This window comes from Siphateles boraxobius, unplaced genomic scaffold, assembly GCF_051911475.1.
Source record: "Siphateles boraxobius isolate OS27281-9 unplaced genomic scaffold, OSU_SipBor_1 7, whole genome shotgun sequence".
NCBI lineage: Eukaryota > Metazoa > Chordata > Actinopteri > Cypriniformes > Leuciscidae > Siphateles > Siphateles boraxobius.
In genome coordinates this window covers 32,939,844-32,964,453 of record NW_027509197.1, presented here as the reverse complement: position 1 = coordinate 32,964,453, position 24,610 = coordinate 32,939,844, and the positions used below count along the sequence as shown (strand labels likewise).

Here is a 24,610-nt window from a genome sequence, read left to right as displayed (position 1 = left end):
AATTTTGTTGTGAGGCTTTTATTTAATTTTGCTCTATATACTTTTGTAAAACTTTTTTTTTAATGTAAATTTAGTATTTATAATTACTCTGCGGCTTTTCCCTCCACTAACAGAGTGTTTTATTTATGTGTTTTGTAGATATTATGATATATATTATGACAGTTACCATTATCATTTTTTATTCAGTGTTTTCTACCTCGACTATATCAACTGAGGAGGACTCTTGCGCAGCAAGTCTTCATTTAAAAGAAAAAAGCAAAACGTTTGAACTCCAGCCAGGGTCAAAATTACTTTCAGAGTCATTAGTGAAAAAGCCAGAAAAGCCAGTTTTTTTAACCAAATTCTCATCAGCAATTGCAACTGTTGGAAACACAGCTAAGTTTACTGTGATTGTGTCTGGATTTCCTAAGCCAGTTATTCAGTGGTACCACAATGACCAATTAATAAAGTCCTCATCTTTTTATACACTAGTACAAGAGAAGGAAGAACACACTCTTGTCATAACTAAAATTACCAAAGAGTTGGAGGGAGAGTATTCTTGCACAGCGAGCAACCGATTTGGCAAGTCAACATGCACTTCCTATCTTCATGTTAAGGTGAAGGACACAAAAAAACAAGAAGAGACCATTGGGCAGCCTCCATATTTTGTCAAAGCAATTGAGCATGTGCAGTGCGCAGTTGGGAGCCATGCTCTCCTTGAATACACTGTAACAGGAGTTCCACTTCCTGATGTTCAGTGGTACAGAGGTAGCAAACATATGCAGCCTAGCAAATACTGCATCATTGTAAACAACAAAGATGGGTCTGGCTATTTAAAGATATTGGGCATCCAACAAAGCGACAGTAGTCTTTACTCTTGTAAGGCATCTAATCCTTTTGGAGAAACTTCTTGCAGCGCAGAACTCATTGTATTCTTGAGGACTGTTTCAGCATCTGAAGCCACCGAGTCACATAGTGTCAGCCTTCCGGAACAAGTAAGAACTAGCCTTCAGCATGGACACCAGATGGCTTGCACCATTGCCACAAAAGACAGACAAACTGTTACAAATGAGCAGATAGATACTTTGCATGTTTTAGATGTATCTACAGCCACTGTTCAAATGGAGCAGGTAACTCAACAAGCTGCATTATTGCAGTCTCATGATGTGCAGGAGAGAGTAAAAGTTGCCCCTGCCCAGGCAAACCCGGTGATGGCAACTCCTCTGAAACAGCTGCATATGGCTGCAATGATATCTGCTGAACAAGAAAATCGAGGCTTTAGTGAGCAGTACTGTGATCAAATTGTTAGTCCAGAAGTCAGAGAGCTTGAATTGAGTTTTGAGGTGCCCTCAAAACTTATTTCTGCCTTTTCAGAAAGTACTATACCTCTTAGCATAGTGAAAGCTGAGGATTTGATAATAAGTGAAACAGAAAATATGCACACAACTTTAGCACCAAAGATTATTGTTAATAGTCATCAAGTTGAAATTAAGCTGCCAATTCCACGAGAGGAATGCACAACAATTAAAAGCCCTGAAGAGGTGAAAAGCTACAAAGTTACCGAAGGGGTTAAGTTATTGTATACTGCAACATCATCAGAGAATGTAGCACTTACAGAATGTCATGCTTCAGAGTTAGCAACTGTTGAGTCCATTGAATGTTTAGCAGAAGAGGAACGAGCCAAACCAGTGCTTGCGTCAGTTAGTGAAACTGAGCACACTCTTTTAAAAGAAAAATCCCTTGGAATGCATAGACCAGTTGAGGAAACTGCTCAGCTCTCTAAAGATCCAATATTAAAATCAGCCCTGATTACTGAAGAAAAGAACAAGCTTCAAGCTGACAAAACCACTGGAATACCTGTCCTGGAGCATCCTTTTTCAGTCCATTCCCAGAAGGAAAAGGATCAGGTGCTTAATTTACAGCTTATCAGTGACCAAGACACTCTTCTGTCTGAAGTCAGATTTACTTGTGAGAAGCCATATTTGGAGCTGGCAGATGTCAGAAAAATGCCAGTTCTTGTACACAGAGTTTCTTCTGATGACCAGAAAACAGTTTTCTATGAACAAGCAACACAGTGTGCATCCAAGGATACCACAATGGTTGTAAAGCCTAGTTTAGAGGTTCCTGCCCAATTACATCTCCACTCGGTGCAGTCGAAAACCTCTTTATGTAAAGAAGGGTTAGTTTCAGTTGAAAAACCAGATGAACAGAAAGCCACCCAGAGACAAGAAAAAGACCATAAATTTGTAGCCACTAAAGAAGAACGAGTAGAACTAACATCAGATTATGCAGAAGGTGTTGATGTGACAGTAGAAGGTCTTAAGATTGAGCTCAAAAGAGAAGCCAGACCTTTGAGTGTTCTTCAGGTAGTCTCACAGCCTGTTGCACTTTCAAAGGAAAGCCCTATTGCAAGTGAGGTCAAGCCACAAAGTGCAATTTTGCAGAAAGAGGACTGGTGGAATAACATGCATGCAGCGTCAGTGTCTGAATCTCATTCTATAGAAGAGGGCCTCACATACAGTTTCAAAGCAGTTGAGAAATTCACTTGTAAGACAGATGTGGAGCCTAAAGTGCCTGTTCAGTCTTTGCATGTAGAGGAAAAATCCATATCAACAGAAAGTTGTGTTGCTCTTGAGGCTGCTGAGCAAGACTTTGCAGTTCAGATTCAAGAAGGTCAGTCTGTAAGACAGTCAGTACTTATGGAGGAAAAACATTGTCTGACAGGTGAAATATCTGAAGGATTTACCAGATCAGAAGCGACTAAAATAAACATTACAACACAGCCATTGGAACCTCTTTTAGTAACTGAATCACAAGAAGGCAAAACTCTTTCAAAGGAACTTACCTTTCTAATTCCTGTATCAAAATCACACAGCTTGGACATCAAACAACAGTTGAAAATGACACTTCAGTCTGCTGTGGCTTGTGATCACCCTTTGATTTTGGCAGATGTAGTGCAAAGTTTAGGAGTTGTGGAAGTAAAGGAGGTCAATGTGCGTATGGAACAAAACTACATGCTGTTCACTTACCTTATTACAACAGCTGGTCCACCTATAGAAATTACAATTGTCTTCGAGGGTGTATACCCTCAGAGAGCTGCTCTTAAAGACGAACTTCATGCTGCTTTCTACTCAATGCTTAATCAAGAGAAACTGGTCTTCAGCTCTGAACAGTCAAACATCTTAAAACTTGACAGACCTGAGAGATCGCTGGATAGCAAAGGTTCTTCATATCCATTATCCTCAGCAATTTTAACAGAAAATGTTGAAATGTTTACAACATCTAAAAAGCAGTCTGCAGCTCTGCAAACAGAAGCTCAAGTCTCTTTGCATTCTGCAGTGTCTCAAAGGCAAACTGCTATCCAGGAGTCAGAGCACCATGTGACCCAGAAGGCTCCAGAATCCAAAATGGAGATCCACAGTTTCAGTGAGACCGAACGCAGAGAAATTAAATCGATTTCATCTGAACATTATAGGAGAGAGGTGTGTGTTTCAGATATTACAGTTGATGCACCTCCTAGACAGATCACTGTGGAAGAGTCTATAGATGTTCTTATTCAAGAAGACAAAAGAGAGGAGGTTGTAACAGAGGACATTTTAATTAAGCATTTGACAGAAGAGCTCCTTTTTGAAATACCATTAAAAGACATTACTGCAGAAGAGAATTCCAAAGTTACATTTTCTGTGAGAATAAAAGGTGTAAAACGTGTTAACTGGCTTTTGAATGGAGTATTGATCAAATCTGGCAAAGAGTTCAAATGTTTAAAGGACAGCGATTCTTACACACTAGTAATCAACAAAGTTATCAAGGTGAAACATGAAGGGGAATATACCTGTGAAGCTGTGATTGAAGCTGGCAAGATATCATCATCATCATCATCAAGGCTCACTATTGTCTCAAGAGGTTGGATTGTGTGGATTTTGTCATCTTAGATGAGATAGATAATTCTTAACAATTCAACTCAGACCATCACTAATGAACTAGTTGGCACCGCGACATCATCTTTCCATTACTTCACCATTTCTTTAAGAATAATTTTTAAGCATACATTATGTGTGCTAAATATCTTTTCACCCTCTTTCGATGTAATGGCACATTTTTCATCTTCTGAGTTCTTCAAGCATGACCATGTCATACGTGGCTCTTCATCACATATTTTCTAACGTTCACATCATTATTTTTTCCATGTCATCCCAGGATTACTATCATTCCTACCTTTCCATTTCTTATGCATCCTGATATATCACACAACTCAGTAGTCCTATTATTGTCAATGTATTAATGTTTTATATTTTATTTCCTTGCAAATTTTAGTGCCTCCAGTTTTCAAGAAGAAGTTTTATGACATGGAGAGCAACATTGGCAGCCCAGTGAAGTTTGAATGTGAGATCGAAGAGACACCTAATGTGAAATTCAAGTGGTTCAAGTCTGGCACAGAAATTAGACAGAGTGACAAGTTCAGGATCATCAGCTGGCAAAGCACATCATCTCTGGAGCTCCTCAACCCAACTAAGGCCGACATTGGTGAATACAGCTGTTGTGCCTCTAACAAGCACGGTAGTGACACCTGCACTGCTAACCTGAACATCACTGGTGAGTGAACTGGTTTTGATGTTATATTCTTTGCTTTTGCTGCTGACAAATCTTTAACAAAGGTTCCAGATTTTTAAGGGTTCAGGTTTTTTTCTGTCCTTAAAATCCAATCTGCACTCTTGTGTATGACAGAGTTGTGTATGTTTTGTAATCATATATAAGCATATATGATTCGTCTTTTCTTTTTAAGTGACTTTTAAATCACTGAATACATGTCCAAATCTTTCAAGGTCTTCCTCTTTTTTTTTTGCTCTTTTTTTTTTTAATTAATACAATGAATCCACCTGGGATCAATATTTCCACCATGTCTGAACCAGACACATGGAAATGTCATGTTTTAAGATCAAACCCAATTAATGTTTTTTTTTTTTTTTTTGTCTTTCAAAAATTGCAAATATTAATTTTAGAATCTCTTCTGATAAGTAAAGATATTTTCTTTTCGGGTATGTGAACTAACTTTATATATTTGCAATACATCTATGATACAGGTTATCAAATATTTTGATGGCCGTATGTGGTAAAGGTAACTAATATTCAGATTTATTAATACTTTTGACTTAAATTTAGCAATGGATATTCCATTGTCTCTTGAGTGCATATTGGATCGTACTTTTGGGAATTCATCAGTTTCAGCCATGTTACTTTATCCACCATATTTATGACCATCAGTGGGGTAAAGCAAAGGTGATGAATACAAAAACACATGAACAGAGATACTAAGAAAAATTTTTGATCAATGAATTTGATCCATACCAGGTCACAGAAAACATTATCTGTGAAAATGTGTTCTGGGAACTGGTTATGGACTCTTTCCTGCCAAAACTCTTTCCTGCTGATGGTCAGAAATATGGCGGATGAACAGAAAGTCACATGACTAAAATGGATGAATAGGATCACTATGATCAAGAATGGAAGGAAGATTCATAACATAGTTGGCTTTCAAAAAATGTCAAGACCAATGTATAACTTATTGTTTTGCTTGTAGAGTAGGGATAAAACTGCTCTTCTTTTGTGACGTTTTAAGTCCTGTGCAAAAAACGTCCCGAGTGATACATGTTGTGTTATTTTATTTGTGATGTGCTTTAGTGTACATACCTCTGTTGTGTAAGTGTGTAAAGGTAAAGATGATAAAAAGGCTGGTTATCCAGCAACTCACCACCTACACACAGTATCTCCACACACCATGCGTTTTTAGAGTCAAAATGGTTTATGACTTGCTAAAGCAGGGATATCTAAACAACTGCACTGCAAAGTTTTGGGGCTCTCGAGCATTGTGTGACATTCTCTTTGACTGGTAACTTATTGAATGGTTAGAATATATATGGATCATTTTATATACCACATAAAATGAGGTTTAGTGAGGGATGAACAAGACCCCCCGCTCCCCCCCCCTCGACCCAAAAAAAAAACAAAAAAACCCCAAAAAACCAACACACACAAAAAAAATGAGCTGGTTGCTAGTGTAGTTATTATAGTTATTGTTATTGTTACCAAGATGATCAGTACTATTAATAATAGAAATACGAGTTTTTGACTATGGTTTTGCTGAAATCCGTTTAATTTTTATTCTCAGAAAACCCCTCCATCACAAAAGAATTACCAATGCTGGATGTAGTGAAGGTGACCAGTGCTTTATTTGGGAGTGAGCTCATTGGTACTGCCCCGTTTGAAATAAACTTGTTGAAGAATAAGGGATTTATCAATTCTGACAAAATTATTTTTGAAGATTTAATTGAATATTTGGAGAGATGTCCCTTTGAAAGTTCAGATTTTGGGGAGTACCAATGTTGCCTATCAAACGAAGTTGGAAAAATCACCTCAAAATCAGTTGCTATAATAAGAGGTTAGTATGCTTGAGAAAGCAAGAAGAATAATCCCTGCAGGTTCCCAGCACTAACAGGTGTGTTACTAACCGGCAGCGCGGGCTACAATGGCAAGCTAAAACTGTTAACAAAGCTTTCAGACATTTAAGCAGTTGCTGTTGCCATGAATTATCTGATTTATTTCAATTTTTTTACGGTTGACCTGCAATATCAACATTTTTTAACATCAACCATAAAAATAGAAAAACACCAGTGCGATACAAATTAAGCATAAAAGTACAGTATAACTTTGACATTTTTATATTTTGGAACTTTTCATTTGGCATTACATCAGGAGATGTTGATCACTAATACAACTCATAAGTTCATGCTTTAGAACACAAACACACTGAATAATATAATCAATTCCAATTCCTTTTAATCTATAACACCTTTTTGTCTATGCTCAAAAAATCGATGATCAAGGACTGACTGCATTGTGACTTTTTTCACTGAATTTTTTTTCTTGCTTTTTGATTGATCTTTGAATTTCCTAGATCCATGGGATTCCATACACTGAGTCTTTTTCCTAGAAGCCACTCTTTAGATTCTTACTCTAACCTTTGAGGATATCATCGAGTGCATTTGTATTGAATCATGCTGGAATAATTAGGCTAGTTGTTCTGGTTCTCTTGTAGTTAAAGGTTGGCAAAAGGAAGGAGTATCTTAAGATATTTGAACATTATTTGGCATTGTTTTAGACTGGATTGTGTTTTGCATACCTTTTCTGTATTGGATTAAAATCGATCTTTAGTTGTATTTCATTCTCTTTATTTGAAAATCACAGTTCATATTGCTTTTGTCAAGTAATGCAGTGCCTTCACATATCCCATGTTTGGTATGTAATTGTTGCTAAGATTGTTTGGTTTAGGTTTAGTTTTTTCTGTTAAAGAGAAACGCACCATGTACAAACTCTTTATCTTCTTAAAATTTTCTTATTTGAATCTGAACGTCATGCCTTTCTGAAGACCATCTACCCAATTTCTTTGAAAAGGTGGTGAAATGGAAGAGGTTCAAGAGACGTCTTGTGTTTGGAAGAAACCAAAATGGAATAGCAATTACAACATTCTTAAAAATGGACGCATTCCATTTCATGTCAAGTCATTAATATTGTTGAAAAAAAGTTTTCGGTCTTTTCTTTTGTCACAAGCTGGTTAATTGTTGGTTCAGATATCTTGACTTGAAGGATGGCACACAAATGGTGGCTCTTGGTACCTTTACTGGAGTACTGAAATTCCTTCTTATTCTTGGCTTTTGCAATGAAATAATCACTCTTATGAAATAACCAGTCACATTCCAAAGTGACACAGTCTCTTATTGTTCCTCAATGTTTTACCTCTTACATGGAATGCAGAATTATATAATTATGAAATGGCTGAAGAATGGAAAACTGACAATTCAACCGTCTTTGAATGTCGATGTCAGTATTCTTGCAAAATTATGTAATTCGTTAAATCTTGTACTTAAATTCCTTTGACTTATTATGGTGAATGCATATTACTGCCAGAACAACATTTTGATGCTACAATCATATTTTTTTTATGCAACACCCCAGTTTGTAGAGATGTAACTCTAGCTATACTGTTCCTCACAGTACCAGCACCTGCTTGCTTTGTGAAGACACTGAGCAACATTTCCATCCCAATGAGCCAAAAGTTGAGACTTGAGTGCACATTCAATGGAGCCCAGAAATTGTTTGTGACATGGTTCAAAGATGGCAGACAACTCTATGCATCGTACAGATACAATACAAAAGTCACAGATAACTCCTGCATTTTGGAATGTCTTCATGAATGTGACAAGAACACCACAGGAAAATACTCTTGTGAAGTTTCCAATGCCTTCGGAAGAGATATTTGCCATGCTAATGTGACTGCAGTGACGGGTTTGTATACTATGGTGTTCAGTAATGCTCTACTAATTTACTATTATTAATATTATTTAAATAAAAGATACCAGTAATTATCAGCACTGAACTAGAAATGACACTTCTACAATATATAGGCCTAAATATAATTTTATGGACTAAAGGTTTCCAATCCTCTTCACCTCAGAACCTGCCCGTTTTGTGAAGAAGTTGACAGATCAATCCATTCCAATGAGTAAAAAGCTAAGACTTGAATGCACATTCACTGGAGCTCCAAAAATGTTTGCCACTTGGTACAAGGATGGCAAACAACTGTATGCTTCATATCGATACAACACCAAAGTTACATCAGACTCCTGTATCCTGGAGTGTCTGCATGAGTGCAATAATGAGACAACAGGAAAATACTCATGTGAAGTTTCAAACGTTTATGGAACGGATATATGTCATGCTGAAGTAGTGGCAGTTACAGGTTTGTGATTTGTACTGGACCCTTGCCTGCCCATCTTCCAAAGTTCCATACCCATGAATTTTGCCCATGGATATAATAGGAATAGTTTGATATTGCAGCGTTGGACCGCATGTCACCTGGAATGGTGTAATTTTTGTTCATCGTGTTTTTTGTTTTTTGCGGTTGGCAACAATATGGTGTGCTGCTCTGACATTTTGCACGTTCATTGAAGTGGCTCATGCGTCTTAATTCAAATCTGTTTTGTCTGTTTCGAGGCTACAGTGAGGGCTGGCATGTTTTTTGAGTGCTTGTTGTTGCGGGATATTGATCAACTTGCGATTGCATCTGCAATTTTCCATGCTTTAAAGATATTGCATACTTCAGCAAATTTGAGGAGCTTAATGTTTTTAAAGAACAATCCGCATGTTGTAAAGGTTGATATGTTGCCTGTTTGTATAGTTCTTGTCATTGTTAAGAAAGTAATTTAAATGGATCTGATGCTGTTCTTCGTAGAGCCTGCCCGCTTTGTGAAGAGATTGACAGACATGGCTATCCCACTGAGTCAGACACTGAGACTTCAGTGTACATTCACTGGAGCACCGAAGATGTTTGTCACATGGTATAAAGATGGAAAACAACTGTATGCCTCATACAGATACAACACAAGGATCATTGAGAACACGTGCGTCTTGGAATGCCTCCATGAATGTAACAATGACACTCCTGGAAAATACTCTTGTGAAGTTTCAAATTCCTTTGGCACTGATATCTGCCATGCCAATATAACTACAGTTACAGGTTCGTATACCATCCTAGTTTACTTATTTACAAATGTATTTCATGTTTAGGCAGACATAGGATAAAGATAAATTCGCTAATTTCTTGTTCTCAGAACCTGCCCGATTTGAACAGAAGCTAAAGGACAAAAAAGTTGCCATGAGCAAAAAATTGAAGCTTGGGTGCACATTTACTGGAGCTCCTAAAATCTTTGTCACTTGGTACAAGGATGGCAAACAAATATATGCCTCTTACAGATATAATACTCAAGTTGTTGGAAACACCTGCACTCTAGAATGTTTACATGAATGCACCAAAGACACTCCTGGAAAATACTCCTGTGAGGTGTCTAATTTCTATGGAAGTGATATCTGTCATGCTGAAGTGGCCACAGTATCTGGTTAGTACACTTTCAAAGGCCCTTTACATTAATGTTGGTTGGAATTCGAGTTGATTCTGTAGCGGAAGCCATTGATTTGCAAGCATGATGCTCATCCAATGTGATTCCTCTTAGGACCTGCTCGTTTTGTGAAGAAGCTCACAAACCAGACTCTTCAATGGGGGCAAAAGTTGAGGCTCGAATGTTCCTTCACAGGAATTGAAAAAATTTTTGTCACATGGTACAAGGATGGCAAACAGGTCTATGCGTCATATAGATGCAACACAAAAGTAATTGGAAACACTTGCGTTTTGGAATATCTTCACGAGTGTGATGGCAATACTTCTGGAAAATATTCTTGTGAGGTTACAAATGAAGATGGATCAGATATTTGTCATTCGCTGGTCATCGTTGCGACAGGTTAGTTAACTGCAGTCAGCTTATTTGATGGAATTTGCAGATCAAGTTCTAACTTTTCCATTTTTTACAATACTTTTCAGTATGCTTCTTTTTTCCCCAAATACTTTTTTTTTTCTCTCAAGAGATCAAAGTAATCTCTGGATTAATTACTAGCATTTCAACATGAAAAACGGAAATGGCTATCGTCCCAAATGAAACAAAAATAGCAATTTGAGTATTTTATAAAACGATTGTTGGAAATTTTTCATTAAACTCAATTTAGAGTAGTGACTTTTAACAATGGCACTGGTGCACAATAACCAAATGCAAACTAGTTATTTTAGTATAATTTATATAATATGATATATTACAACCCCAAATCAGAAAAAGTTGGGACATTTTGTAAAATGCAATAAAATCAAGAATCTGTTATTTGTTCATTCTTTTGAACCTTTTTTGAACTGACAAAAGTACAAAAGAAAAGTTTTCCAATGTTTTCACTGACCAACATAATTGTATTTTGTAAATATGAACACATTTTAATTTTGATGGCTACAACACACCCCAAAAAAGTTGGGACAGAGACATGTTTACCACTGTGTCACATCACCTTTCCTTTTAATTACACTTTTTAATCATTTGGGAGTTGAGGATACTAATTGTTGGAGTTTTGCTAGAGGAATATTTGCCCAATCTTGTCTGATACAAGACACCCGCTCAACAGTCTGTGGTCATCATTGCCTGATTCTCCTTTTCATGATGGGTCATGCATTTTCCATAAGAGACGTATCTGGACTGCAGTAAGGCAGGCACATCCCTTCTATGGTGCAGAGTGTCTAGAAACCACTCAGTTTTAGCATGTGCAGAATGAGGCCTGGCCTTGCCTTGCTTCCCTGGAAAGATGTCATCTTGATGGCAGTTTATGTCTCTGTACAATCCAAATATATGCCTCCATGTCAATGGTACCTTCACTATAATGCAAGTTACCCATACCGTTTGCAATGATACACCTCAATACCAGCACAGATGTTTGCTTTTGCACCTGTCGCTGGTGAAAGTCTGGTTGGTCCCTTTCGTCTTTGGGACTGAGAACTCGATGTCCATTTTTTCCTAAAAACAAGCTGAAACATGGACTCATCTGACCAAAGCAGACATTTCCACTGTCTTCTAGACCATCTGAGATGAGCTCAGGCCCAGAGAACTTGCCGGCATCTCCACATAGAACTGATGTAAAGCTTTCTTCTTGCGTAACATAGATTGAAGTGGCATTTCTTAATGCAGAGTCAGACTGTGTTCAGTGAAAACGGTTTTCCAAATTACTCCTGAGCACATGTGGCTGTATTTAATGGATAAGCATGATGGTATCTTGTGCAATGCCATCTGAGGGCTCAAAGGTCACGCACATTCAACAGAGGTCTACTGCCTTGCCCTACACAGACTGAGATTTCTCTGGATTCCCTGAATCTTGTGACAATAGTATGTATGGAAGATGATGAAAGGCATAAATACTTTGCAATCTTGCATTTAGAAATGTGATTTTTTAATTGTTTGACAATTCTCACAAGATATTTAGCACAAAGTGATGAGCCATGACCCATCTTTGCTTAAAAAGACTGAGAAGCACTTTTACACCCAAACATGCTACCCTCAACTATTAACAATTAACCTGCTCATTGTGGACTGTGTCAAAAGAGTTGGATAATCTAATTTGGATAATCTTTTCACTTTTATTTGGTCTCTGTCTCAACTTTTTTGGGGTGTGTTGCAGCCATCAAAATACATTTTTTTTCATATTTACAAAATACAATTATGTTGGTCAGAGAAAACATTGGAAACCGTTTCTTTCTACTTTTGTCAGCTAATAAAAGGTTAAATAGAATGAACAAATCACAAATTCTTGATTTTATTGCATTTTACAAAATGTCCCAACTTTTTCTGATTTGGGGTTGTATATAATATATTATATATATTAATATTTTGAATTAGCTTTTATTTTTCTACTTTTATAATTTTAGGTGCCACTTTTTTATTTGTTTTCTGTTTGTTTAAATTTATTTTAGTTTTAAGTTTAATAATTTAGTACATCAAATTAAACATTTGTATTTCAGTTTGTTTCTAAGGCAACAAAGTTTATCTAATATTTATACTTTTATTTGATCCCAGATTTACTTAAATTATCATTACAATATCAACACTGATGCAAACTAAAACTCTGTAGCAAAAATGCATTTAATAGAGCATTAAATACAAACTGCTTCATGTAGTCCACAGCTTACACTTCGGGCTTAAATTTAATACATTTCTCTATAATATCACATTTAAAAAACTGTCAGTAGTCTAATAAGCACATTTAATTATGCTTTTCTACTATAGAATCCCTTAATCTTGTTTACATTTAAGAGCGATTTAGTCTTGGACTGAAAGCTTTTTTTTATTTCTAGAAGTCAATTTGGAAGGTTAGAGTAGACAGGGGCATTGCAAATATTAATCATTTGGTTAAATGATCGGCAAGATTAAAATGAGAGAGATTGCAAAATTTCAAGTGTGGATAAAACTGCACGCTTAGCTATTTTGAAAGCAGAAAAGACAGATGCTTGTCTTGCCATTCAAGTGAAAAACTTGAAGAAAACAACAACATCATCAACAAAAGCAACCCAGATGCTCCATTAAACTCTTTGTGATATGTATTTTGCTTTTAATATTAGTGACCTTGTGTGAAATGTTTTGTTTTCAGAGCGCAAAATTCCACCAACTTTCTCTAAGAAGCCCTCAGAGCACATTGAGGATGCTGAAGGAAAATTGGTGAAGCTTGAGGGTCGAGTATCTGGGTCACAACCTCTATCTGTAAGCTGGTACAAAGATAACAGTGAACTCAACACTTCTGACATCTATGACATTTCCTTCAAGAGCAACTCTGCTGTGATATTACTCAAGAAGGCCAGTGTCAAAGACAGTGGAGTTTATACATGCAGAGCTTCTAATGAAGCTGGCACTGCCTCCTTCCAGGTGGTGGTTAACATCGCAGGTAGTCAATATGGTCTTGCATGATTTCTTGTTTCTCACTTATTGCTGTATTCCCTTTTCTTCTTTGCATGTTGTTCTATTTATGTTAATTTTTGTGTTACTGCGATGCTGCTTTCTGTTGTACTGCATAAACATGTACTCCCCTACTTTTCACTAAAAAGAACATGTGAAAATTTTGAAATTCTTCACTTTTTTAATACCTAGGGCAAAAAAGACCACCGACTTTTGACATTCCGCTAAAACCAGTAACAGTTAGTGAGGGCGAAAGGCTAAACCTTAGCTGTCATGTCTGCGGGTCTCCCCCAATGAAGATTCAGTGGATGAAGGATAGAAGGGAGGTCACATCCTCTGCTACCACCAGGATGATATTTGTGGATGGCACAGCCACCCTGGAGATAAACCAGACATCCAAATCTGATGCAGGAGATTATCTGTGCAAGGCAACCAACAATGCTGGTAGTGAATTCTCCAAGGCCAAGGTCACATTCAAAGGTAATTAGAACTATATAACTTTTCTGTAATAATCAAAATGTGCATTTCAATGCAGCTAAATTAAATATGTAGTATTATTATTAACATTACATATTCTTGCTTTGAACTCTTCACATGTAATTCGTTTCTTTGCTTAATTTTCTACTTCTGGGTCTAATATTCGCAACCTTTCTAATAGTACCAAGTAGATATAAGCCAATATCTAAATATCTTATTCCATCATCATGCATTTTGGTATCTTTACCATCTTAATAATATCCACATCTTGTTTTGCATGCTCCTTAAGTGCTTTGGATCCAGCTGATCTTGCGGTTTCTTAAGTAGTTTTACCTTTTTTCATAGTGCACAACTAAGCTGTAGAGATCTTGATAATAATTTCAAAAGATTTGCTTTCACATGCATATTTATTCTTCAGTAGTGACATATCTTGCTAACTATAAGGTGATTACGAGTAGATTTTTATTCGTCTAGATTTTGTGACAGTTTTTTAATGCACATTTACTGAACTTGTTAAAATGCTGAAATATGCTAAGTATCCTTATGTAGATTTCAGTCCATTTTTATTATTTGCTTAATGTGTTGTTCCATTGCCGGTATTACTCAGATAAAACAGGTGCAACACCTGCAACAGCACCGGCAGCCCCCACAGCACCTCAGACAGTTAAAAAACTGGATAACTTGTTTTTCATTGAGGAGCCCAAGAGCATTCATGTTGTTGAGAGTAAGTTTCTGCTTTTTGTTAAACAGTGTAGATATGTCATTTTTAGATTAGAATAAAATGTACACAATGGAAATCACATCATATTCTGGATTACAGAGGGTACAGCTACCTTCATTGCTAAAGTTGGTGGTGATCCCATTCCCAATGTGAAGTGGATGAAGGGCAAATGGAGGCAGATGACTCATGGTGGTCGCATCAACATTCATCAAAAAGGCCAAGAGTCTAAACTGGAGATTAAAGAGGTGACCAAATCTGACTCTGGTCAGTACAGATGTGTTGCCTCAAACAAACATGGAGAAATTGAGTGCAGCTCAGACTTGAATGTTGATGAGAAAAAAGAATCTGGCCCAGAGTTGGTCAAACTGAAGAAGTGAGTCTGAAATTGGGATTTTCTTTGTCAGCAAAGCTCAAAATCACAATTCTGTAATGATTATAAACTTGCACTCTGTTTTGTTACGTTCAGGACTCCATCAAAGCAGAAAAGTCCAAAGGAAGATAAAGACATTGACATTGTTGAGTTGCTAAGAAATGTAGATCCAAAAGAGTATGAAAAATACGCTCGTATGTATGGAATCACAGACTTCCGGGGTCTTCTTCAAGCTATTGAGTTTCTGAAGAAGGAGAGGGGTGAAGAAAGTGGAAGACCGGTAGATAAATCTAAATTGTTTTGTCTTAACAGATGTTACAAATCTTGTTTTCTTACACCTTATTGAGATTGAAATCTGCAACAAATAGCTTTAATAGGTGCCCTTATTTTTTGAATCAGGAAAGTGAACATGGAAGAGAAAGTGATGAGGATTTGGCTAAGCTTGTGGCTGATTTGCAGAGGAGAATGGAACACAGTGAAGTATGTTCCTTCTTTGGGAAGTTCAAGTAACACCGCTTCAATTTTCAGTCTAAACATATTTGCATAGTCATGCATATGCGGATCAGATGCATGTTGATGACCTTAATGTATGAATATTTTGTTTTTGCAGCCTGTTACCCTGCTTAAAGACATCACAGATCAGTCAACACAAGTTAACAAAGAGGCTGTGTTTGAGTGTGAAATTAAAATCAACTATCCAGAAATTACACTGTCTTGGTATAAAGATACACAAAAGTTAGAAACTAGTGATAAATATGACATTAAACTCATGGGTGACCGCCAAATATTGAAGATCAAGAACTGTCAAACCAGCGACCAGGGACATTACCGTGTCGTTTGTGGGCCACATATATCCAGTGCCAGACTGACAGTGTTGGGTAAGTCCATTTTAAATACATTGTACTTTGCATTAAAACAACATTGATGAACATATTACGAATTGAGGCACATTTTCGTCAATCTTCTACAGAGAGTAAAGTTAATGTGCAGGAACCATCACCTGGTAAGAGGGTAGAACTGTTTTGTATAAGAAATGTAATTATCAGAATGGTAAGAAAGGGCCACATAGATTGTCTATTCATGTAAGGAAATTACTAACCTCTTCTCGTTCAGTTACTTACTAGCAATTGCTGAGCATTCTTCATTTTCCGCCCTTGTGCTTTAAAATAACTCTGCTACAGTAGTGATTATGTACCAACAAAGTGTTGGATTAAAAAAAAAGTGTGTGCCTTTGAAAGCTAATTTACATTTCTTCTGAATTTTTTGCTCTTTTTTGAAAACAGTGAAATGACAAATGACATTAATTTTGAGACAATTAACCATTCAAATCCTTTTATGTTATTTTTAGCTGATCAAATTCAGTTCACCAGGCGCATTCAAAATATTGTGGTGAATGAGCATCAGTCTGCCACTTTTGAGTGCGAGTTGTCTTTTGATAACGCGGTCGTCACCTGGTATAAAGATGCATGGGAGCTTAAAGAGAGCCTGAAATATACCTTCAGGTGTGAGGGACGAAGGCACTTTATGATCATCCGCAACGTAACCTCTGACGATGAAGGTGTGTACATTAATCCTCCTAGTGGCGCACTATAAATGTAAAATTAAACAGATTTAAACAAAATTAACTTAAATGAAAATCTTTTAGGCGTGTATTCTGTGATCGCGCGCCTGGAGCCCGTTGGTGAAACTAAAAGTACAGCTGAGCTTTATTTGTCAGGAAAAGGTAAAAATCCACAGCAGCATCACATTATGGCTTGTTTACTAGAGTTTAGTCAACAGCAATTACATTTTATCTTCTTTTGCAGAATTTGAAATAAATACACGTTCTTTTGGTAAGTGGTTTGTTATGCACTAAATTGTTTCTGAGGATTATTCTTCTCTTATTTACTCCTCAAATACCCTGCGACAACTAATTTCTTTACAAAATCTGCAAAATGTATAAGCAAACTTCATTTAATATAATCAGTCAAAAATAAAGAAATATATATATAAAATTGATCTCAACCTATCCAGATGTTCCTGATACATCGATATATGTGCCAGATGTGTCATCTGTGATTAGTTTTAAAGGTAAGGTATAATTAAATAAAAAAATATATAAATAGAAGACCATGAAGTTGCACTTCAACTAACAATGATGCAATTGTTACCTTTTGTTTAAAAGATGAATCCTCAGAATTTCATTATGAAGAAAAAATTGAAATAACAGGTACTACTTCAAATTAGAAATAATCTCTAATATTTTTTAAACTATATGAGAACTTGATGAGTACGTTCACTAAAATACACTAAGCTTCCATCATTTCATCTTCTGAATGGATTGATAAACTAACATTACCATATTACCATCAGCACCTCACCATGTAATCCCACATTAATCTCACACTCACAACATCTAAAATGGGTGTTTAATAAAATACAACTAATGTAATACAATCAGATCCTAGATTTGGCATTTATTTTTTCTTTCTTTCTTTCTTTCTTTCTTTCTTTCTTTCTTTCTTTCTTTCTTTCTTTCTTTCTTTCTTTCTAATCTTTGAATTTGCATTAACATTTTTTTAAAACTGCTGTTACACAATTGTTTTTATATATAACATTAAAATATATATATATTGTTGTATGGTAGAGTGTAAGAAATGGACAGTTCAAGAGGAGAGTGTAACTTATGAATTCTCTTCACTGCAAGGTATACTGATTAGTAGTCTTAGAGTCTTTAACTAAGAGCATAACTTTTTGCTCGTCTTATTTGTATGTGAGTTTCTTCACTCATCTTCATTTTAATCATTCTTCATTTCATCTTCTTTTAATTATTTATTTTTTACATATATTTTGTCATAGCTATAAATGTGTATTCCTTTGCTTTTTAATATACCTGACTGTTAAACATCATCACTCCCATCCTTCAATAACCAGGTCCTCCATCAGTTTCAGTTCAGCATTATTAACATTTTTTAATCCACAGGGATTGAGCTGTAAACTTTGTGTGTGTGTGTGTGTGTGTGTGTGTGTGTGTGTGTGTGTGTGTGTGTGTGTGTGTGTGTGTGTGTGTGTGTGTGTGTGTGTGTGTGTGTGTGTGTGTGTGTGTGTGTGTGTGTGTGTGTGTGTGTGTGTGTGTGTGTGTGTGTGTGTGTTTGAAACTGAAATTGTGTGTCTATGTTCATGCCTAAGTTCTTGTTTCATGTTCTCATTAGAATTGAAGAAACCTGTTGAGGAGTCTGTAACAAAACATCTAGTGGAAAGGACAGAGGAGGCGCCTAAGAAAGGTATTGGATGAAGGCAAAATGCTTGCGCCAGACTTTGCTTATGGCTGTCCCAGATTATCCCTTAACATTTATGTATGCCAAGCCAACTGCTTTATTTTTTTTTTCTCCTCCAGTCAAACACTTAGAACATGTCTGTGCTGAACCAAAAACATTTTTGGTTCAGTCCTTGTCTAAGAGTTCTGTTTGTGTATTATGTCATTCTGCAGTTTTAGTGTACTTTTTATGATTGTCCTTGATCGTATGTCCATAAATGTTTTCTTCTAATGCGTGTGCAATCATGCTAAAAGCATGGACACTTTGGCTACTTAAACTCTGCTTAAGCTTTGCAGCTGTATTTTAACAAAGCTGATATCTTTTATGTACCTGAAGTTATGAAGCAACCAGAAGAAAAACCTGGAACAACTTTTGTACAGCCTCCAGTTCCTGAGAAAGGTATTATGTCGTTGCTTGACTTTTTACATTGTTCATATGTTTCTTCCTCTGTGTGTTCATTGTTTTCCATTTCAATTTAAACCAAATCTGTTTTGTGAGATCAGTATGTTACCATATCAAATCTGTTTGCGTACTTGCTGTACGTGTAGCTCTTGGTTTGAAGATGCTTAATATGCGACTCAATTTTATTCCTGTGATGCCATGATATTTTAAAGAATCTGAAGACAAGAAGCCTGTTGAGGAAAAAGTCCCATCTGTCAAGATGACAGGGCCAAAAGAACAAACCACACGTAAAGGTATTATCAGCTGTGTGTTTTCAGTGTGGATACTGTTATATACGTTCTGTATTAATTGTATGTCTAAATGTGTGCTTTATCCAGTTCAAATGTATGTATATTATGTATTAATGTTGATATTTGTGTAACTGTAATTTGCAGTTTCTTCTTGTGTCAGTTAGTATATAAAATATTCTTAATATCTTGGGATTCTATAATTCTTCACATATTGTTTATCTTTGATGCACACAGAAATATCTAAAGCCTTTGCTGTATAATTCCTGTCTACGTGTTTGTGTTCTCAGTCTCCTTTGATAATTAATAGCAATATCATTGTTAATTATAGATATTCTAAAACCTACACCCTCAGAGCCTAAACCTCAGGTGCCAGCAGAACCAAAAGCTCCAGTGGCTGAACCAAAGCCTGAACCTAAGTCTGAGCCAAAAGCTCCAGTGGTTGAACCAAAGCCTGAACCTAAGTCTGAGCCAAAAGCTCCAGTGGCTGAAACAAAGCCTGAACCTAAGTCTGAGCCAAAAGCTCTACCTAAACCTGAGCCCAAGCCTGACCCAAAAGCTACAGCAAAACCTGAGGCTGAACCTAAGCCTGCAGTTGCAAAGAAAGTTGAGGCACCTTCTGTCAAAGGTATTGTGTGTGATTTGCTGTCTGTGCTGCAGTTTTTTCTTGAGCATGTCTGTATGTGTCAAGTATGATATGTACAAATATTTTCCTAAATTTGTTGTATGTACAGTCCTCAACTCTTAGAATCCACCTCTTGTTCAACTTAAGAAAATAAAGTCTCATCTGCTTTATATTTTTGGGTTTACTGTATGCTACTTTGTTTTTTGTTCTTTAAAAGCACCCGCAGCTCCAAAGAAGCCAGAAACTGCACCTATACCATCCTTAGCTATTAAAAAAGATGAGGCTTTACCTTTAAAGCCAGACACTACTCAAATAAAAGGTAACTCTTAAATCTCAATAGTTAAGAAGAACAATTATTGAGTATAATTCTTGCAAACCGCAAACCCTGGTTTCACTTTTGTTTATTGTCTGTTAAAAGCTTTGTCACCAAAAATGGTGCTCTTGGAATGCATGTGTAACTCTTCTCTTTATCTACTAATTGATTCTTTTTATTATATGAGCTTCTGCATTTTACTGTGAATGCATATCTTTTTATGACAATACACTGTATAACACATGTGTTCTTTTGAAGCTCTTGTGGAGATGAAGGAAATAGAAGCACCAAAAGTAAAGCTAGATAGAAAACCAGAGCCTGCACTTGTTGCTGCTGAGCCACCAAAGAAGGAAGCCTCTACACTACTACAAGATGAATCTATCAAAGATCATTTGCCTGTCCTCTTCGAGCCATCCAGTGTAGAGCCAGCTAGACAGTTTAAACCTACACAAAGCCAGCATCCTGAGCTAGTTAGAAAACAAGAAGTCACATCAGCTCCACCAGAGCTTATAGTTGAACCAAGAAAGCCACCTTCCCGAGAAGTTTCCCAAGCAGAATCAGTCAGAAACGTTGAACCTTCCCCTAAACCTTCAGAGTTACTGCAAGCAGATCAAGCTAAAAAGCAAGTGATACCAAAGAGTGAACCAACCCCTAAAATCAGTGAGCGAGCACTTGCCCATAAAAAGGAGAGTCATCTGGAGAAAGGTATTATTAAATCTTCATATTGCGCTCTTAAATATGCCCTGCAATAATGGGGTAGCAATCAGTACAAACTCTCTTAAAAGTGTTGCTTAACTTATTTACTTTTCTTAATGTGGTGTTCTTTGTCTGGTAACATTTTTATATCTACAAAGCGGTTGAAGTAAAGGCTGCTGAACTACCATCTGAGAAAAAGCCTGTGACTAAAGCTAAAATGGAGACTGAGATGCCCCTAGCCAAAGGTATGCTTGGTTGGTCGTGGGAGATACAAATCAATTTTGTATCTCTGCATTACTAGATCTGTTTGTGGTAAAATGTCCCACTATTTACAGGGTAACCATTATTAACATTTTAATCATAGTTAGCAGGAAAATATTTTTTATATTATTAATATATATTAATCTGCTATGAGGTAAATAACTTTAAAAAAAACCCTTCAATAACCCAAGCCAGAGAAAATAGTTACATTTTGACTGTACTGCCAAAATAAAGACTATCCCTAAACTAATGATATTTTTAGATCCTTTCTCTTTTATAACAAATTATCCTTTCTAGATTAAAGTAGGGAAATATGTTTACATACCCTTTGATATTTCATGTTGGTATGCATGTTTTGTTGAAAACTCTTCTACCACAGTTGCATGGTGCAATCTTGAAAATCTTTCATCTTTAAAGTCTTTACAGCTTCTGAAGAGAAAATTTACCAAATTCCCTACACAGTGGAAGCAACTCAGAAGATTTACATGGAGGAAATGTTTTTGACGGAGGAAATTGCGGAAGAGAGTGAAAGCATGCCTCATCAACCTGAGGAAATTTTGTCTCTTCAAGAACATATTGTAAGGACGGATGTGAGTCATCACAGTAGAGAATTAGCTCCTGAAGATTTGAAAATAGTCGAAACAGAGGTTTCCCGGAAGCTAGAACCTTCTTTTGAGCTGATACAAATAAAGGAGATACCCGAGACAGCCTCATCAAAGCAAGAAATGCATATTGAGAACATTGAAACTCCTCCAGAAGCTGTGGTGATACTTAGCATTGAGCCGTCACTGAGAAGTCAAGAAATAATGCCAGATGAAAAGAAAAAAACAGAAGATACGCCTCTACAAAAGAGAGAAGACACCTGCAGAAAAGAGATGGCCATTCAGAGAGAAATTGAAGTTCACAAGAAAGAGTATAAACACTTACAACAGTCTGTTCATGAAAACAACAGATCACAGGAGGAAACCCCTCAGATATCACCAGAGATAACACCATTAGTAAAACCAAAAGAAAATGGAACTAAGTTGAAGGAAGTGTGTAAAGTACTTGAAAGAGGTAAACCTTATAACCTTCAGCAAATGCCTCAACTGGTATATTGCAATCTTTACTTGAATTATCTGCCTTCATGTATTTGCCGAAAAGGCAATTGTGGTTTTCTTTTCTGTCTTAAAAGTCATGTGCTTGCATTTTTTGCTAAAGTTCCTCTTTAGCTTCTTGTATCTTGAATATATTATAATTCTTAATTAGACGAGCAGGGCAAGGCTGTTACAACTCCTGTGTCAAAAGTCGTTTCACCTACAAATAGTACTTAAAAGGCTGGGAGATTTGGTGCCATTACTCTTCAGTTCTTTGTTCAATATGTGAAAATGTGTCTGTATGCTCATCTGTAAATGTTCAGGGTCTATTTCTTGATTGTGATCATGGCTTACTTTTATTTTAAGAACCGGAATTAGTAAAGAAACCTGAACCGGAAGTCCCAAAGCCAACTGTGGCTCCAGTTGAACAGACAATATTTCCTCCATCAAAAGGTATACAGCAAAACTGGAAGAAACAGTACTTTGATATTGTTTGTTTCATATATTCTTTGTCGTCATGTTTAAATGTTCTTTGACCAGTGCAGTTACACATTTTTCCACAAGTGCCTTTATTATTTTGGATTATTATTTATATGGAATTGTTTTAATTAAAGAGCCAGTTGTTGAAAGGAAACCTGAGGCACCAAAGCCAAGTCTGGCTCAAGTTAATCAGAAAATGCCTCCTTCAAAAGTTATTCAAAGTCACATTGTGGTAGAACTCTTTTCTGGTCTGTTTGTCAGTCTTTGGTATGTGTTTGTTTGTTTTGTTAGCCTAATGATCTTTACATGGTCCTTGTCTTGTATCTTATCTTTGTTTTATTGCTTGTGATTATGGAATTGTTTCATTTAAGGAGCCATTTGTTGAAAAGAAACCAATTCCTGAAGTATCAAAGCCAACTGTGGCTCCAGTAGAACATAAAACAATATATGCTACAAAATTCTTATTTGTGTTTAACTTTAAATGTTCCTTGTCCATTTAAATAACATCTTATTCCACATTTGTCTTCACTATTTTTGGTTGTGATTGTGGTATTATTTTATTTAAAGAGCCACCTATTGAAAAGGAACCATCTCCTGTGGCACCAAAGCCAACAGCAACTTCAATTGAACAGAAAGTCTCTCCATCCACAGGTAGAGTCTCTGTTTCCATGTCTTCTGTATCAATTGTTATTGTTGTTGGTGTTCCCTTGTGTTTTTAATGTGTCTTTGTGGTTTTTAGTTTGTGCTTTCTACTTTTTAAAGTATCCTTTAAATCTAGTCGTGTTTTTACTTGTTTGTCTTAAAATACTAACTTTGACATTGTTTTTATGATTCTTAATCAATTATGGATGTGAGTTGTCTACTTTTGTATTCCACTTTGTTTAAACATATATACTGTACCTTTGGCTTGAATGCACATTCATAATGGTAAAATTAAAACAAGTATTCGCCTATTTACTAATTTTCACGTCCTTTTCAAACCTGCATGACTTCCTTTCTTTCATGAAACTCCAATTGAGATTTTTAGTAGAATGTCTGAGCTATTGTATTCTATACCATGATAGTGGATAGGGACCAGGTACTGACCAGGGACTGTCAATACTGTCAGTATTCCAGAAAATACTGACACAAAATTGCCTCATTTAAGTAGTCTATATAACTTGTATATGTATTTTACAGAAATCATCTTTCGACAGGGTTCACGTGTGATTTGATGCATTCGTATGCGTATTTGGTTTCTAAACTATTATTATGTAAACAATGCTTCGTATTTCACTCGTGAGTTTAAAAACGAGCGTAGCTTATACTAGTCTCACAGTTTATTTTCTTTTGTTAATCTGTTAATTCATTAATTGAAATATATTTGATATAGTTTTATTTATTTTATTACTTTTATAAAGCCTAGTTCATTTGTATCTGTTTTTATTCTGCACTGCAGTTGCGTGATGTGATGATGTGTGAACATAAATCGTCATGTTCTGTTTTGTGCATGTAAAACTAAACCCCTGAAAAAAACAAAAAAAACATTTGTGGTATTTTTAATGGGTCACAGACACCCATCTATAATTTTAATTTGACATAATCTAGTCTTTAACGGGTTAATGATCGATTAATGAGTTTCAGGAAAATAATCTAAATGAAGAAAATGCTCTCTATGAATAAAATACAGTTCTCCACAAATACTTGTGTACATGAGCTGAGACCTGACGTGAGATTTGAGCATAGCCACCGCTCGCGTCCATGTTGATAAATGCCAAGTTTTGTGTTGAAATGGCCATACGCCCAGTTTTTTGTTGTATGTTCATTTCATAAATGAGGCCCAAGGAGAGTAAATGATGATGGAATAATCTTTTTTTAGTGCATTCTCATTCTGACTTGTATGTGTGTTGGTATCTGTTTAATCTGAAATAATCTCTGAAACAGATGGAGTCAAGGGCCCTGTTGCAGCTCCTGGACCTGCTCCCAAAGGTATGTTACTGCGTGACTTAAATGGCATAAATGAATCTTCCAATATTTAATTATCAAACTTATTAAAAATCAGTTATTAAGGCATTACATTGTATATGTCTGCTTGTTGTTATGTTTGTTTTGTCTCATTTTTGTTTGCTTATTTTTTTGTTGTTATTCGTTGCTATACTTTTTCTATATTGGACGTAACATTATGGGACGTAACATTATGCTGTACAGTTTTGGTCAGTGCTATTTATTAGGGTTGATGTTAATTTAATCTTAATACCTACATTACTCATAAAAAAAATGAATC

The 24,610-nt window shown here is 36.2% G+C and overlaps 1 protein-coding gene across 1 annotated transcript in view; it reads left to right on the top strand.

Moving 5' to 3' along the window:
* ttn.1 (titin, tandem duplicate 1) overlaps nucleotides 1-24,610 on the top strand; it is a 156,107-nt gene that overhangs the window by 22,931 nt on the left and 108,566 nt on the right. Inside the window, exons 39-68 of the mRNA XM_077215909.1 lie at nucleotides 187-3,882; nucleotides 4,294-4,572; nucleotides 8,029-8,319; nucleotides 8,489-8,773; nucleotides 9,266-9,550; nucleotides 9,645-9,929; nucleotides 10,044-10,328; nucleotides 13,042-13,332; nucleotides 13,536-13,823; nucleotides 14,428-14,544; nucleotides 14,641-14,914; nucleotides 15,008-15,191; nucleotides 15,311-15,391; nucleotides 15,522-15,789; nucleotides 16,260-16,469; nucleotides 16,557-16,634; nucleotides 16,717-16,743; nucleotides 16,925-16,981; nucleotides 17,076-17,120; nucleotides 18,103-18,174; nucleotides 18,544-18,606; nucleotides 18,822-18,902; nucleotides 19,228-19,524; nucleotides 19,739-19,840; nucleotides 20,093-20,539; nucleotides 20,689-20,775; nucleotides 21,209-21,847; nucleotides 22,234-22,320; nucleotides 22,915-22,998; nucleotides 24,271-24,315. Coding sequence (XP_077072024.1) covers nucleotides 187-3,882; nucleotides 4,294-4,572; nucleotides 8,029-8,319; nucleotides 8,489-8,773; nucleotides 9,266-9,550; nucleotides 9,645-9,929; nucleotides 10,044-10,328; nucleotides 13,042-13,332; nucleotides 13,536-13,823; nucleotides 14,428-14,544; nucleotides 14,641-14,914; nucleotides 15,008-15,191; nucleotides 15,311-15,391; nucleotides 15,522-15,789; nucleotides 16,260-16,469; nucleotides 16,557-16,634; nucleotides 16,717-16,743; nucleotides 16,925-16,981; nucleotides 17,076-17,120; nucleotides 18,103-18,174; nucleotides 18,544-18,606; nucleotides 18,822-18,902; nucleotides 19,228-19,524; nucleotides 19,739-19,840; nucleotides 20,093-20,539; nucleotides 20,689-20,775; nucleotides 21,209-21,847; nucleotides 22,234-22,320; nucleotides 22,915-22,998; nucleotides 24,271-24,315 — 9,330 coding nt within the window. The remainder of the gene's footprint in view (nucleotides 1-186; nucleotides 3,883-4,293; nucleotides 4,573-8,028; nucleotides 8,320-8,488; nucleotides 8,774-9,265; nucleotides 9,551-9,644; nucleotides 9,930-10,043; nucleotides 10,329-13,041; nucleotides 13,333-13,535; nucleotides 13,824-14,427; nucleotides 14,545-14,640; nucleotides 14,915-15,007; nucleotides 15,192-15,310; nucleotides 15,392-15,521; nucleotides 15,790-16,259; nucleotides 16,470-16,556; nucleotides 16,635-16,716; nucleotides 16,744-16,924; nucleotides 16,982-17,075; nucleotides 17,121-18,102; nucleotides 18,175-18,543; nucleotides 18,607-18,821; nucleotides 18,903-19,227; nucleotides 19,525-19,738; nucleotides 19,841-20,092; nucleotides 20,540-20,688; nucleotides 20,776-21,208; nucleotides 21,848-22,233; nucleotides 22,321-22,914; nucleotides 22,999-24,270; nucleotides 24,316-24,610) is intronic.